Source organism: Prionailurus viverrinus, chromosome C2, assembly GCF_022837055.1.
Source record: "Prionailurus viverrinus isolate Anna chromosome C2, UM_Priviv_1.0, whole genome shotgun sequence".
NCBI classification, from domain to species: Eukaryota; Metazoa; Chordata; class Mammalia; order Carnivora; family Felidae; genus Prionailurus; species Prionailurus viverrinus.
The window spans coordinates 107,057,522-107,069,686 of NC_062569.1; the positions used below are offsets into that span (position 1 = coordinate 107,057,522).

Below are 12,165 nucleotides of genomic sequence, written 5' to 3' on the forward strand. Positions count from 1 at the left end.
AGAGGAAGGGTGCTCAGTTCTAATAAAACATGGAGAACAGTGTTCAAATGAAAGCTCTAAAGTAACTGTTTGAAGTCAACCAGCACTGCCCATCTCTAAGGGAAGAGCTGGTCCAAGTGTCCACCGACTCTATGTCATGGAAACAGTCTTCCTTTTAACACCAGACAGTAGAGTACAGGAGGGCTTACCAATTAGCCTAGACTGTGGTTTTCAAATGCCTTTTTAGAGCTAAAGCCATTCTCCCTTTTATGTTGTTGTTCCTAAATGAATTATCACGAAAAAACTTTGAAATATTGAGTGGGTGGAAGGCTAACTAATCGAAGCAGTGCCTCACCTGACCTACCAGACCTCTTCATTAGCTACTCAAGAAAATCCTAGGAACACAGTAGGAAAACCACCCACAAATTCAAAGCAGTCATTTTACTGTTGATGAGAGAATCGTAGTGCCAGACTAGTAAACCTCCCCAAAGTCAGAAATTAGCAGCAGACCTAACAAAGCCAGGTCTTCTGATAACCAGTCGGTGATGTTTCTGTTAAACTACTGACAGCCAGTTGGCAATCTGAGTACTCTTTTGAGCTCCAAGACTTTTGTACAATGACTGCAATGAATCTTTCAGACCTTTAAAGTCTCTACTGTTGATTCTGAAATTTTTTTATGAACTTCAAACGTGCATTAAATGCAAACACAGTTTAATTCTGATGCCATCCAATTATGTTTTAAAAAGCTGTGCAAGAGGCACCTGGGTGGCTCAGTCGGTTAAGTGTTGTACTCCTGGATTGGGATCAGGTCATGATCTCATGGTTTATGAGTTTGAGCCTTGCACTAGGCTCTGTGCTAACAGCATAGAGCCTGCTTGGGATTCTCTCTCTCCTTCTCTCTGTATCTCCCCTGCTTGCTGTCTTTCTCTCAAAATAAATAAACTTTAAAAAAAGGAAAAAGAAAATAAAAAGCTGTACTAGTGGCAATAAAAAATGGGACTTATTTGAATCTGGCCTGCTTTATGGGCATGACTATTGTATCTGAGATACAGTTTAAAACTAAACAAACAAACCTACAACAGAGGTAACAGAGTCATCAGTCATGGCCTCACTTTGAATAAAAACAGTTTGAGTTTGCCCATGAGGATGGCACTCTGCAGCAAGCTGATCTGGGATTAGCTCACGTTAACCATACTTGATTCTATAGTACACAGTGCATGTTGCTAGGTGATTTGACAGAAGGAAACAGAGGACTGATTGATGAGTCTAGTAACTCTTAAGTGCCTGCAATATATACATGCACAGAATAAAAGCCTCCCTGTCACAGCTGTTGTTTGCTTCATAAAATGTGACCCAAAGTAAATTCATTATTTTTTTAAAAAAGCAAAGCCTCTATATGCTTTTGCAAACACTTTCCTTATCATGAGCTGCGCTGTTCATTTAATTGGACTTGGAGGTCCCACGGCTTCTAATATAAAATGCCATTTTCAAGAGTGTGTAACTTGTCTGTTTAAATTCTCCCTGGCCCAGAGCCTAGAATGCAAATTCTGTTTCTGAGAATCACTTTGTTTTCAACAACATTCAAAAGAGAGGGGGGGGTAGGGAGGTGCTGACAGTATGTGGGGTGTGAGTTTGTTTTCACAATCATGGAAATCCTCTGTATTCCAAAATAGCATACAAATTTTATCAAAGTAGACCAACTGGATTTTTTTTTTTCAGATTGCTGTATGATATTTTTAAAGTGTATTCTGAAAATTGTCACAAATGATTCTTCTAAAGGAAACAACCTGGATTTTCTCAACTTTCCTGTAGACCATCTTGCTATTTGATAATTTTTAACACAGTGAAAAAGAAACCCGACAATGACAAATCAATACATGTAACCTTCAGGGAGCTGTGACTTAATCTCTACCTACTGTGCGACATTCTTGTTGTGTACTTATATTTATGACACCATGGCCTAATAAAAAAAAATTATTTTGGTTTATTCTCTTTACAAAAAGTGTCCCTAGAAGTACACCATCCATCTTCCTAATAACATCAAAGTGAAGTGAAAGAAAGAAAGAAAGAAAGAAAGAAAGAAAGAAAGAAAGAGAAAAATACATGGAACACTGGTAAATAAAGGATGCATATTATTTGGGGTATTTAATGGAAGGCATGACTGGCAAATACTTGGAATTTGGTTTGAGTCATAAAATGACTGAAAAGGGTGGATGCTTTCTGGAAAGTGCCTTCTAAGCTGAAAGGTAATCAATTGAAACATATAATTGCTTTTACAAGGTTCTGGAGAACAAAGGTTTCCTTTGATAGTACAAACATTCTTTGAATCCATGTCATGAGCCCATAGGAGCTTTGAAATCTATGTAAATACTTAGGGACAGTTCTCCTTAGTGGCATAGGCTGTTACAAGAAAAATGGCGAAAATCCATGATTGTTTTCTGTAGTAGCAAGCCCCTCTAGGTTTCTGTCTTCCCTATTTATTTTAATAATTTCTAGGTGCTGTCAAGTTATCAGAAAACAGGGAAAAAATTGAAAAGTGAGACCTTCTACCCTAATTTAAAAAGACTGGCATTCTGAAATGTTTGTGACCAATTTTTCTCCCTGTAATTTCTAAAATATTATGATGTAATAGGAGGTGGGATTTTTATTTGAATATTAAAAGATAAAATGTTTTAATTAGAACTTCTCAAGTCACTCATTATGCACAGTAACATTAACTATATATTATCATTAGGCAAAGTAACTTTGCCATAATGACTACAGTAATTACTCCAAGTTTCTTCTGCCGACTTCTCTTCTTCCAACCCTACTCTACTTTTTCTCCTTGGTGTATTCCACATACACATTCAGGGTGTGGTGAGCTTTTTTTTTTTTTAATTTTGGAGTAATTTGCTAATACAATGGAACACTTTGAAGAAATATAGCAATGGCATTAAAGGCCAGGATATATATGTGTGTGTGTGCACGTGTGTGCGTATATAGTACTATACATACATGCACACACACGCATGCAGAAAGCTTAGATTTCTCATTTATAACATGGCTTGGATTTTCCTGTATTTTGTTGTTTTTATATATCAAAATCTTAATTTTATATTATTCAGCCTAATACATATATACCTGTATGTATATATATATGTGTGTGTGTGTGTGTGTGTGTGTGTATGCCTGATATGCACAAATATGTGTATCATATAGCTATGTATATTTCACAGAACATTTATTTGTACGTGTCAGTGAAAGTTAAAGATCACATGCCAGTTTTCACTTGTAGTACTTCATATCACAGGAAATTTTAGCCAACAAAACAACAGAGAATATTCTTCTAGTTCCTCACTGCAAAACTCCTATTTGAAATTCAGGTTTTTGGTTTTCCTCACTGACAGCATGCATGAGCAGAATGAAGATCGTTAGAAGTCCTCTTTACAGATACCTGCTGTGGAGACACCACAGAGAGTTCACTCTTCTTTCTAAAGAACATTTTCTAGTACAAGCCATCAATCCCACTTAGCAGTTACACCACAGACTACTTACTGAACACCTTGACTGTTGTAGGTGCCTCAAACACGTTGTCCTCAGTTACTAGCATGCACACAAATCTCTTCTCATCACTGATCCTTGCGTTACTGATAGACAAAGTGTAGTTTTCTGAGAGGCTCAACCTGTCTTTGTATTCTGGCACATCATCATATTGCACACTTTTCTTTGTAGAGGACCTAAAGGCAATAAATACTGGGGAGCCATCGGGCTTTTCCTAAAAATTAAAATAACACATTTTAAAAACAAGCATATTCAGATGTTTCAGGATTACATCCAAAGTAACACAATTTCCTTGGCCATATTCTTCTACCAATATTTATAGTTCTGTCTACGAAGAGTCATTGTGGATATGAGCTTCACATAAATTCTTTGGTTACTCTTCATAAGAGGAGAGGCTGTAAGTTCTTTTACAGGTTATCAGTTTAAATATGTGAAAATTGAAAGACAAAGCTATTGGAGTCTTAACTTTCCTTGCATCCAAACAACAGAATTAGTGACTGTTCTGAAACCAACAAGGGCTGGCATTAGGTCTAATATAAAAGAAAAAAATAGATGAAAACAAACATGCAAATGTACAAAATGATATTCAGCTAACCTTCCCAGCAAGCATAGACATGGGCTGCAAACACTAATTTAGAAATCCTGGACGGTTATCTTTTGCATATTCATTACTTTAATCCACATACTTCAAATGTCCACACCTTTTAGTTTCAGCCAAAACTGACACAGCTGACCTTTACTCATAACATAATTTAATGAGTCTTCATGGAGGAACAGTATTTGCCCTTGTGAAACAATCATGTCCATTAAGCAACAGGATCAGATTAATCACTAAAATCCATAGTTTTGTTATCTGAGTCATAAAACTTAGCTCAAAGAGCTTTCGTGTAAAAACTTATTATCAAAATAAAATATAATCTGGCATGAGCAATTATGCCAAGAGCCCGAGACATATAATTCATCTCTTCCTTTGCTCCCACAAAAATTTTTTTACCGAATAAGCAATTTACTCTAACATAGCAGCCAACCCCTTTAACTTACCTCACAAGGCCTTTGAGAAAATAAAATATGATAAAATATTTTAAAGTGTATGGCAAAGTTAAAGGTGCTGTGGGAAGTTACATTTTTAAAATTATTAATATTTATTACTGTTATGGACTAAATGTTTGTGTCACCACCAAATTCATATGCTGAAGGCCTAACCCCTCAGTGTGTTGATATTTGGAGGGGAAGCCTTTGAGAGGTAATTAGGTTTATATGAGGTCCTGGGATGGTGCCCTTATGATGGGATTAGTAGCCTCATAAGAAGGGGAAGAGAGGTCTCTCTCTCCATGAAAACACAGGTCATATGAGCACATAGCAAAATGGCAGCTGTCTGCAAATAAGAAGGACCTTCACAAAGAGCCAAACCTGCGAGCACCTTGATCTTAGATTCCCAAGCCTCCAGAACTATGAGAAATAAATATATTTTGTTTAAGCTCCCTACTCTATGGTATTTTGTTATAGCACCCCAAGCCAAGATAATTACTAAGCTAATTTTAGAGTCCAAAAGTTTTATTTGGTGAACATCTGAATACATCAATAATATTCTCCTTAAATTTTTTAATTTTCCCATGGTTTACAAAGCAAATCCTTGCTCTAAATCATTCCTTCACTGAGAGAAAGATGTTAAACCAGTCCCTTATATTTCTATATTCAAACATTTACATAATGAATAATAGTTATTAAATTTTGAGCATTTAATTATATGCCAGGTATCTTCTTTGGGCTCTCCATGCATTAACTGATTTAATACTCATAACAACCCTGAAGGTTAGAGTTGCAATATTAGATCCATTTACAGATTACACAGTACAGACAGAGGTTGCTTAAATAAATCATCCAGGAGCCCAGCTAGTGTATCCCAGGAGAGCCAAGGTTGAAGTTCCGCAGCCTAGCTCCATCATGACTGCACCATACTGCTCTTGATAGCTGTCAGATACCCCTTCTGTCCCAGGCACTGAGGCAGATGCTGGAGAAGAGGTGGGGGTGAGGTGTGGACAGGCACTCAGGGAACTATGATCTCTATTCACAGGGGGATTACTGTGCAGGTGGGGAGAAGCTAATCCATCCTTCCCCTGTTTGCTCCCTTTCACTCTTTCCAAACCTACCATTTATCTTTCATTAAATTAGAGCCTTTGTACTATGTCTACAAATCAACACTGTTTTTAGAGCACATGGTACTTCATATATATCTCATCAGTTTATTGCTGAAGCTTTTGGCTTAATTAACAATTTGAAAATTGTCATTATTGTTTCCACTACCACTGTACCAGTTCAGTTTAGGTGAAAATTATTCCCTGAATTATCATCAGGAATGTTTATGATCACAGTGTTTCACCATCTGTGTTCCATTTATTTTGGCAGGGAGTTTGGCGCAACAGGTCAAGTATGTGGTAGTCTCGCTTGGAGTTTTAGGGGAGTGAATAGACTCATAGGCCATAGCTTCCTATTTCTAGTTTTATAAGAAACCATAAATAGTTCAAAATTGCTCACTGTGATCTAGGTATCAGAAGGAGAGCACAGAGGAAGTCCCCTTCCTCTGCTTCCATATGACCCTCGTACAAGCACGTACGCTTAGAGCTCCACAGCCCAACAGTCGTAACACGTACCTTGTGCCAAGGGCTCAGTCAATATTCTGATAAGAATTACTTCATGGAACCCTCACAACACTGTAAGGAAGATTACTCTTATCACCTCATTTTCTAGATGAGACAATGGAGGTTCATTCACGTGTCCAGAATCCCACAAGTATACGGCAGAATATGTCAGTCTGACTTAAGAACGTACATTTTGAAAGACTGTGTTCTATCCTTCCTTGAGTGCAACCTTAAGTACATTTCCCAAAGTGTGTTCTGCAAAATGTTTGTTCTGGCAGATACTTGAAAGAAAAAGTTGGTGGTTAAAAAAATCTAAGAAATGAATCAATCTTAGACAATTCATAATGCATTTTAGTGTGTGAAAAGCTCTGAGAAGTATTGTGATAAAGTTTTCAAAAATTATTTGACCATCGGATTTTTTTTCCTATTTAAATATGATTTAACATTTCAGGGAACTTGGGAAAAACTGCCTACTGTGTTCAAGGAAGTATATGGCTACCTTAAGCTTGCAAACTACCATGAGTCTCATGTGATTCAGCCTTAGGAAATTGTGCCACACAGCTACCTTTTGTTGGTTTCGGTAATTAGGTTGAAACATTTTATCATTAGATGTTACCTAGCCACCCTATATCCATCTACCAGGATATCTACCCTCCATTTCCAGACCCATCTGTACCTTGACACATGAGAAGATATGATGTGCTATCTGTAAGAAATGACTAAAGGAACAAATGTTAAATGTAAAAAGGACCTGCCACATCAATATGTTCCTAAGACAATACTAAAAACAAGCTTCTAACGCTGATGACTAATTCCCAATGAATATTTGGGTACTCTAGCAACTAGTGTATTTTGCCTTTGCAATAGCCACACCAAACAGAACATGAGTATATGGAGAAAGGCTGCCGTCTTTCACTGAGCTCTGTCCTATATTCCACTGATTTTACTCTGGAACTCTGCCTTTTCCTCTGCCTCTAACATTTAAGGTTAAATCTTTCAGACTAATATGATCTAAGAATTACGTGTTTATTGGCTTTATTTTAAAATAGCACTTCTTATGTAAGACTTAGGAATTACTCTTTTGAGATATTCAACACATTAATTCTACCTTCCTACACTTGTACTCACAGTTGAATATTGCCATTATGTTAATTTGAAATTCACATTTACTCACAGAAGGAATAGTATCTCAAAAACAAACAAACAAACAAACAAACAAAAATCAAAAACTAGAAGCAGTTAACCAAGTCCAAGGTAGGTCACACTTACATATTTCCATTTTCCAAACATGAGATTGTGAGGTACATCAAGTCGGCAAGGCATAATAATGGTATCTCCATATGCTGAATTTACAGTATACCATCCAAGGCCTTTAGATGAAAGGAAGAAAAAAGAGAGATTTTAAATGTTTTCTTGAAATAACCAAGCAAATAACTTCAGTTCAAGATATATGTCTTAATGAAGATTATCTATTATAATTTTATCTTATATGACTATAGAAAGCATGAAGCTAGAACATACTTCCTACTTAAATAGCAACAATTCTTCTTTAGCTACTAAGCTTTGGAATGTCACACATTCAAATTTATAGACCCCTCAATTTTACCAGGGAATAGATAAGTGTGTATCCCAAAGGAACATAGTGGAATCTGAAAGGATATTCTCTTCTTAACTGGATGTCATAAGAAAAAAATTATACTCTATTTCATAGTCACATGGAACTACACAAAGATCATCACTTTTAAAATTCTCAAAATTAGCTTTATATGTATTTGTGTTTTTCATTGAAAATACTGTCAAATTTAACCTCTGGAAAATTTTAAAAAACTATTAAAAACTGAGAACTAATACATATAAGACCACAACTAAATTTTAAAAGTAGAAAAATGAAACTGAAAATGGCTTATTTTATAGTAGCAATGGTTAATATACTGGTTTTAATTTTAATTACACATAAAATATTAACAAGACAGGAATCTGTAGCATAAAAATTCTTCGTAAAGTGTTTACCAAGTGGTTACTCTGAATTTTGGATAGACAATCTAACTCAAACCATAATCTGCTACTAAAGTACAGAAAACTTCCTGATCTTATTTAATTTTTTATCGAGGAAAAATTCAGATGATAAAAATTAAATTGTCAAACCCCCCACAACTTTAGCATATGTATGCAACATACTATACAAATCTGTATATATTCATGAAGTTTAAAAGCCTCAGGGATTTAACTTGGCAATAGTACTTAGGAAACATCTCAGATTTTTTATCTTAGTTTGTTCACAACTGTTTTTAATATTAAATATGTTTTCAATTAAATATCTATCAAGATGTGTCATAATTGGATATAGAGTATGAAGGGGCTATTTTAAACTGTAGAGGGGGAAAAAAGATATTTTGTCCACCAGGTGGTGCTGAAGTGCAAAGCTAAGGCAATTTGCAACACAAATAAATACCATTTTATGATTTACTGAGGAAACAAGACAGAATGAACACTATCTTTCACTGTTACCCATCCGTCACAATGTGTAGGAAAATTTCATATGGGGATAAAAATCATTAATCTTAGTAGAGAAAAAAAAAGGTAATAAAATTCCTATTTTAAAATTCTATCAACCAAGGAAGATACTTCCCTTTAAAGCAATTTTGCTCAGTGAACAAAATCATTATTACAAACACAAACTTCATGTAAACATGCCACAGAACAACTAGTTTCCAGAATTTTTAACATGATTAAAATAAAGAATACAAATTATAAGTCATAATAATGTGTTTTTCACTTGCTATTAAAGTAATTTACCAAAACTGTTTATTGTATGTATGGTATTATAATAAAAAATTACCTCACTAATTTATAAATTGTTTAGTGTTTCCCATACTGCAATGCTAATTCCTTTTAACTTAGAACCATCACAGAGCATAAGGCTGTAAATGAAGAAATGGTCTCCTCAGTTGTGAGGGTTTAGATATGTGGTTGCAGATATGCAAACTAATGAGAATTAAGAAATTACTTTATTTTTCAATATAGTGCTTGTTTTCTATACTACTTTGTATCCTAGATGTGGAACTTTTATTATGTATTTTAAAATCTGTTCATGTACTACACCGATGCAGGGACGTCAGCCCAAGAAAACTATTTTCTGATTTGACATTTTGTTTTTTCATCAGTATATAGCAAGTTGCTTAAATATGTAATGGCTCTAAGATGATCTCCATCTGTACCTTAAATTATGACAGGATACACACCTCTATTTCCCATCATTATAAAAGCACACCTTTTTTTGACAACTGGTGGTACTCCCATGGTTGGTCAAGAAGTGAAAACAGTTTATAAAGCTTAGGTACCAATGAGGTGAATCCTTTACCAGGTATACAGGGAAAATAAGAAAATTAGTTTTGCAAAAAGTGTAATTCTTTCCTATTTCTTACAGACTACTTTTCTCTTCCCTATAGAATTTTAATGTGCTATATAGATACCAAATTTTGCAATAGATTTTCTTTTATTTTTTATTTTTTTTTAACGTTTATTTATTTTTGAGACAGAGAGAGACAGAGCATGAACAGGGGAGGGTCAGAGAGAGGGAGACACAGAATCTGAAACAGGCTCCAGGCTCTGAGCTGGCAGCACAAAGCCCGACGCGGGGCTCGAACTCACGGACCGCAAGATCATGACCTGAGCTGAAGTCGGCTGCTTAACCGACTGAGCCACCCAGGCGCTCCAGATTTTATTTTCTTTAAATTTATTTACTTTGAGAGACAGAGCGTGCACATGAGTGGGGGAGGGGCAGAGAGAGAGAGAGAGAGAGAAAGAATGCCAAGTAGGCTCTGTGCTGTCAGTGCAGAGCTCAAAACAGGGTTCAAGTCCACGACGCTGGGATCATGACCTGATGAGATCAAGAGTTGGACGGGCACTTAATGAACAGAACCACCCAGGTGCCCCCGTAATAAAATTTAAAGTTACATGAATTTCAAGTACATAGCATTTTATTAGCATGATGGAAGTGCAACAATAAAGGAATAGGACAAAATATTCTTATCTTTGTATCCCCAAGAGCAATGCCTGGCATTGAACAGACATCGTATTAGATTTCTCACTTGAATATTCTGAAGTCCTTTCCATTTTGGTTATTACATTAACATCTTTGAAAATCAGGGAGAAGTTGGCAACAGTGTAACTTTGGGGATTCTGAAGGCTGTCTTAGATTGTCTCTGATGTGCAGAGAACGTGGATTTGCTTGCATGGCACTCATTCTTGAAGAGAAACAAACACAAAGCAAACAATCTTATAATAATTCATGGATGACACTATAGAAGAGAATATTTCTCTCTATGGAACTTACTTATTAATTTCAAGAGAAAGTAAGGATTATTTGTGCTCTGTGTTTTGCAAACAATGATGTGAAATGTCTTTTTTTCTTACTGTGATGACTACAAAGCAAAGGGTTGTTTTTAAAAGTATTTAAGAATTCATGAGTTGGGTCTTTTAATGACAGCTTGATATCCCAAATTAGCCAGGACGGGACTCTAAAGAGAATAACAAACCTAAGGGAAATAAGACATGTGACAAGAATGAGGGCAGTAGGTAAAAGGCCAACGGTTACAGACGGAAGCACTGGTCTACAGACCTAGGGCACAATGAATAATAATCAGTTGGATTGTATTAGGAGTCACAGATGTGATGATTTCAGAAATCATTTTCAAGTTGGCTATAAACATCAACTTTCCTCTTTCTTAAGAATATACCAACTCCCAGGTTCATCTGATGCAGAGACTAAGACTACTTGAATGTGCAGTAGAGCTAACATCCCTAACCCTGTAGAGATAGAGTGGCTACAAAACCACTGTGATTTGGTGATGAATTAGCATCCTGATTTCTACAGATGTCTCAGTCTTTGAGATGAAGTGTCAGTGACACACACACCCAAAGAACCTGTCAACATAAATGGTTCTGTTTGTACTTTTCATAGAAGCAAAAGATTTTATCTTTGATTTGCCAAGTCTGAATTGAATTTAGCTCACTAAAATTCCTCTGCAGTTTTCTCCCTGTAATATTAGTTGGTTAAATTATTCATGGTTTTATAACCTAGAGATTATTGGACTATTGCAAATATAGAATGGCTATGATGTCATTCCTCAAAGAAGCTAAATAGAAAATATGGAAAGAATGTGTGTGCGCACAAATGTGTGCATTTCTAGGTGGTATGCGTTATATCTATGCGTATATGTATATGCCATAAGATATTTTAAACTGGGTTAAAAACCTTCTGTAGTAAATATGTTTTATAAATATAAGGTATTGTTATGAATTATTAATATTACTATTGCTATCAAAATGTCTGGCATAAAATAAAATGCAAAAACACGTTATACTTGAGAAGCAGTATGCAATTATTTAGGATTTTTTTTTTACAAAGACTTATTAACTAAAGATAAAGACCAAGAGAACTGGAAAGGTTATACAGGAGAATTCAATAAAAATACAATGGGAAATGCATAGCATAGGAAAAATCTGGTGGCCCAATAATTCCGACATATAAAATCTCAGACAAGTGATCATAAATACAACATAGGTATAGATTTTGTACAGCAAATAATTTAAGGAGGCACTGAAGCAGATTCTGGTGTAATTTTGAAATTAGGTGGCCATAGTTTATTTCTAACTGCACTAATAAAAATATAATAATTTTGGCCATATTGGTGATATATGCTTTTTCCATATAAACTAATTTTTAAGTGGGCTGCATGCCTTGTGTGGAGCCCACACTGGACATGAACTCACAACCCTGAGATCGAGACCTGAGCTAACATCAAGAAACAGATGCTCAACCAACGGTGCCACCCAGGTGCCCTCTGTATAAATTAATTCTTAAAGACTATCAAGTTCAGAGTAATCATTCTCTTCACATTGATAAAATAGAGACATGTGAGTATCTTAAAAGTTATATTAAATTTCAGAATTTGCTACCATATTTGAAGCAGAACAGTAAATAATACAGAAACTAGGGTAAGAA

The 12,165-nt window shown here is 35.5% G+C and overlaps 1 protein-coding gene across 3 annotated transcripts in view; it reads right to left on the reverse strand.

Annotated features, from left to right (window-relative positions):
- Positions 1 to 12,165, reverse strand: part of ALCAM (activated leukocyte cell adhesion molecule) — a 211,089-nt gene that overhangs the window by 47,226 nt on the left and 151,698 nt on the right. For all 3 annotated transcript variants that reach the window (XM_047874763.1, XM_047874762.1, XM_047874764.1), the window contains exons 2-3: positions 7,428 to 7,528; positions 3,514 to 3,733 (exon numbers count right to left, since the gene is read on the reverse strand). In XM_047874763.1, the coding sequence (XP_047730719.1) occupies positions 3,514 to 3,733; positions 7,428 to 7,528 (321 nt within the window). The remainder of the gene's footprint in view (positions 1 to 3,513; positions 3,734 to 7,427; positions 7,529 to 12,165) is intronic.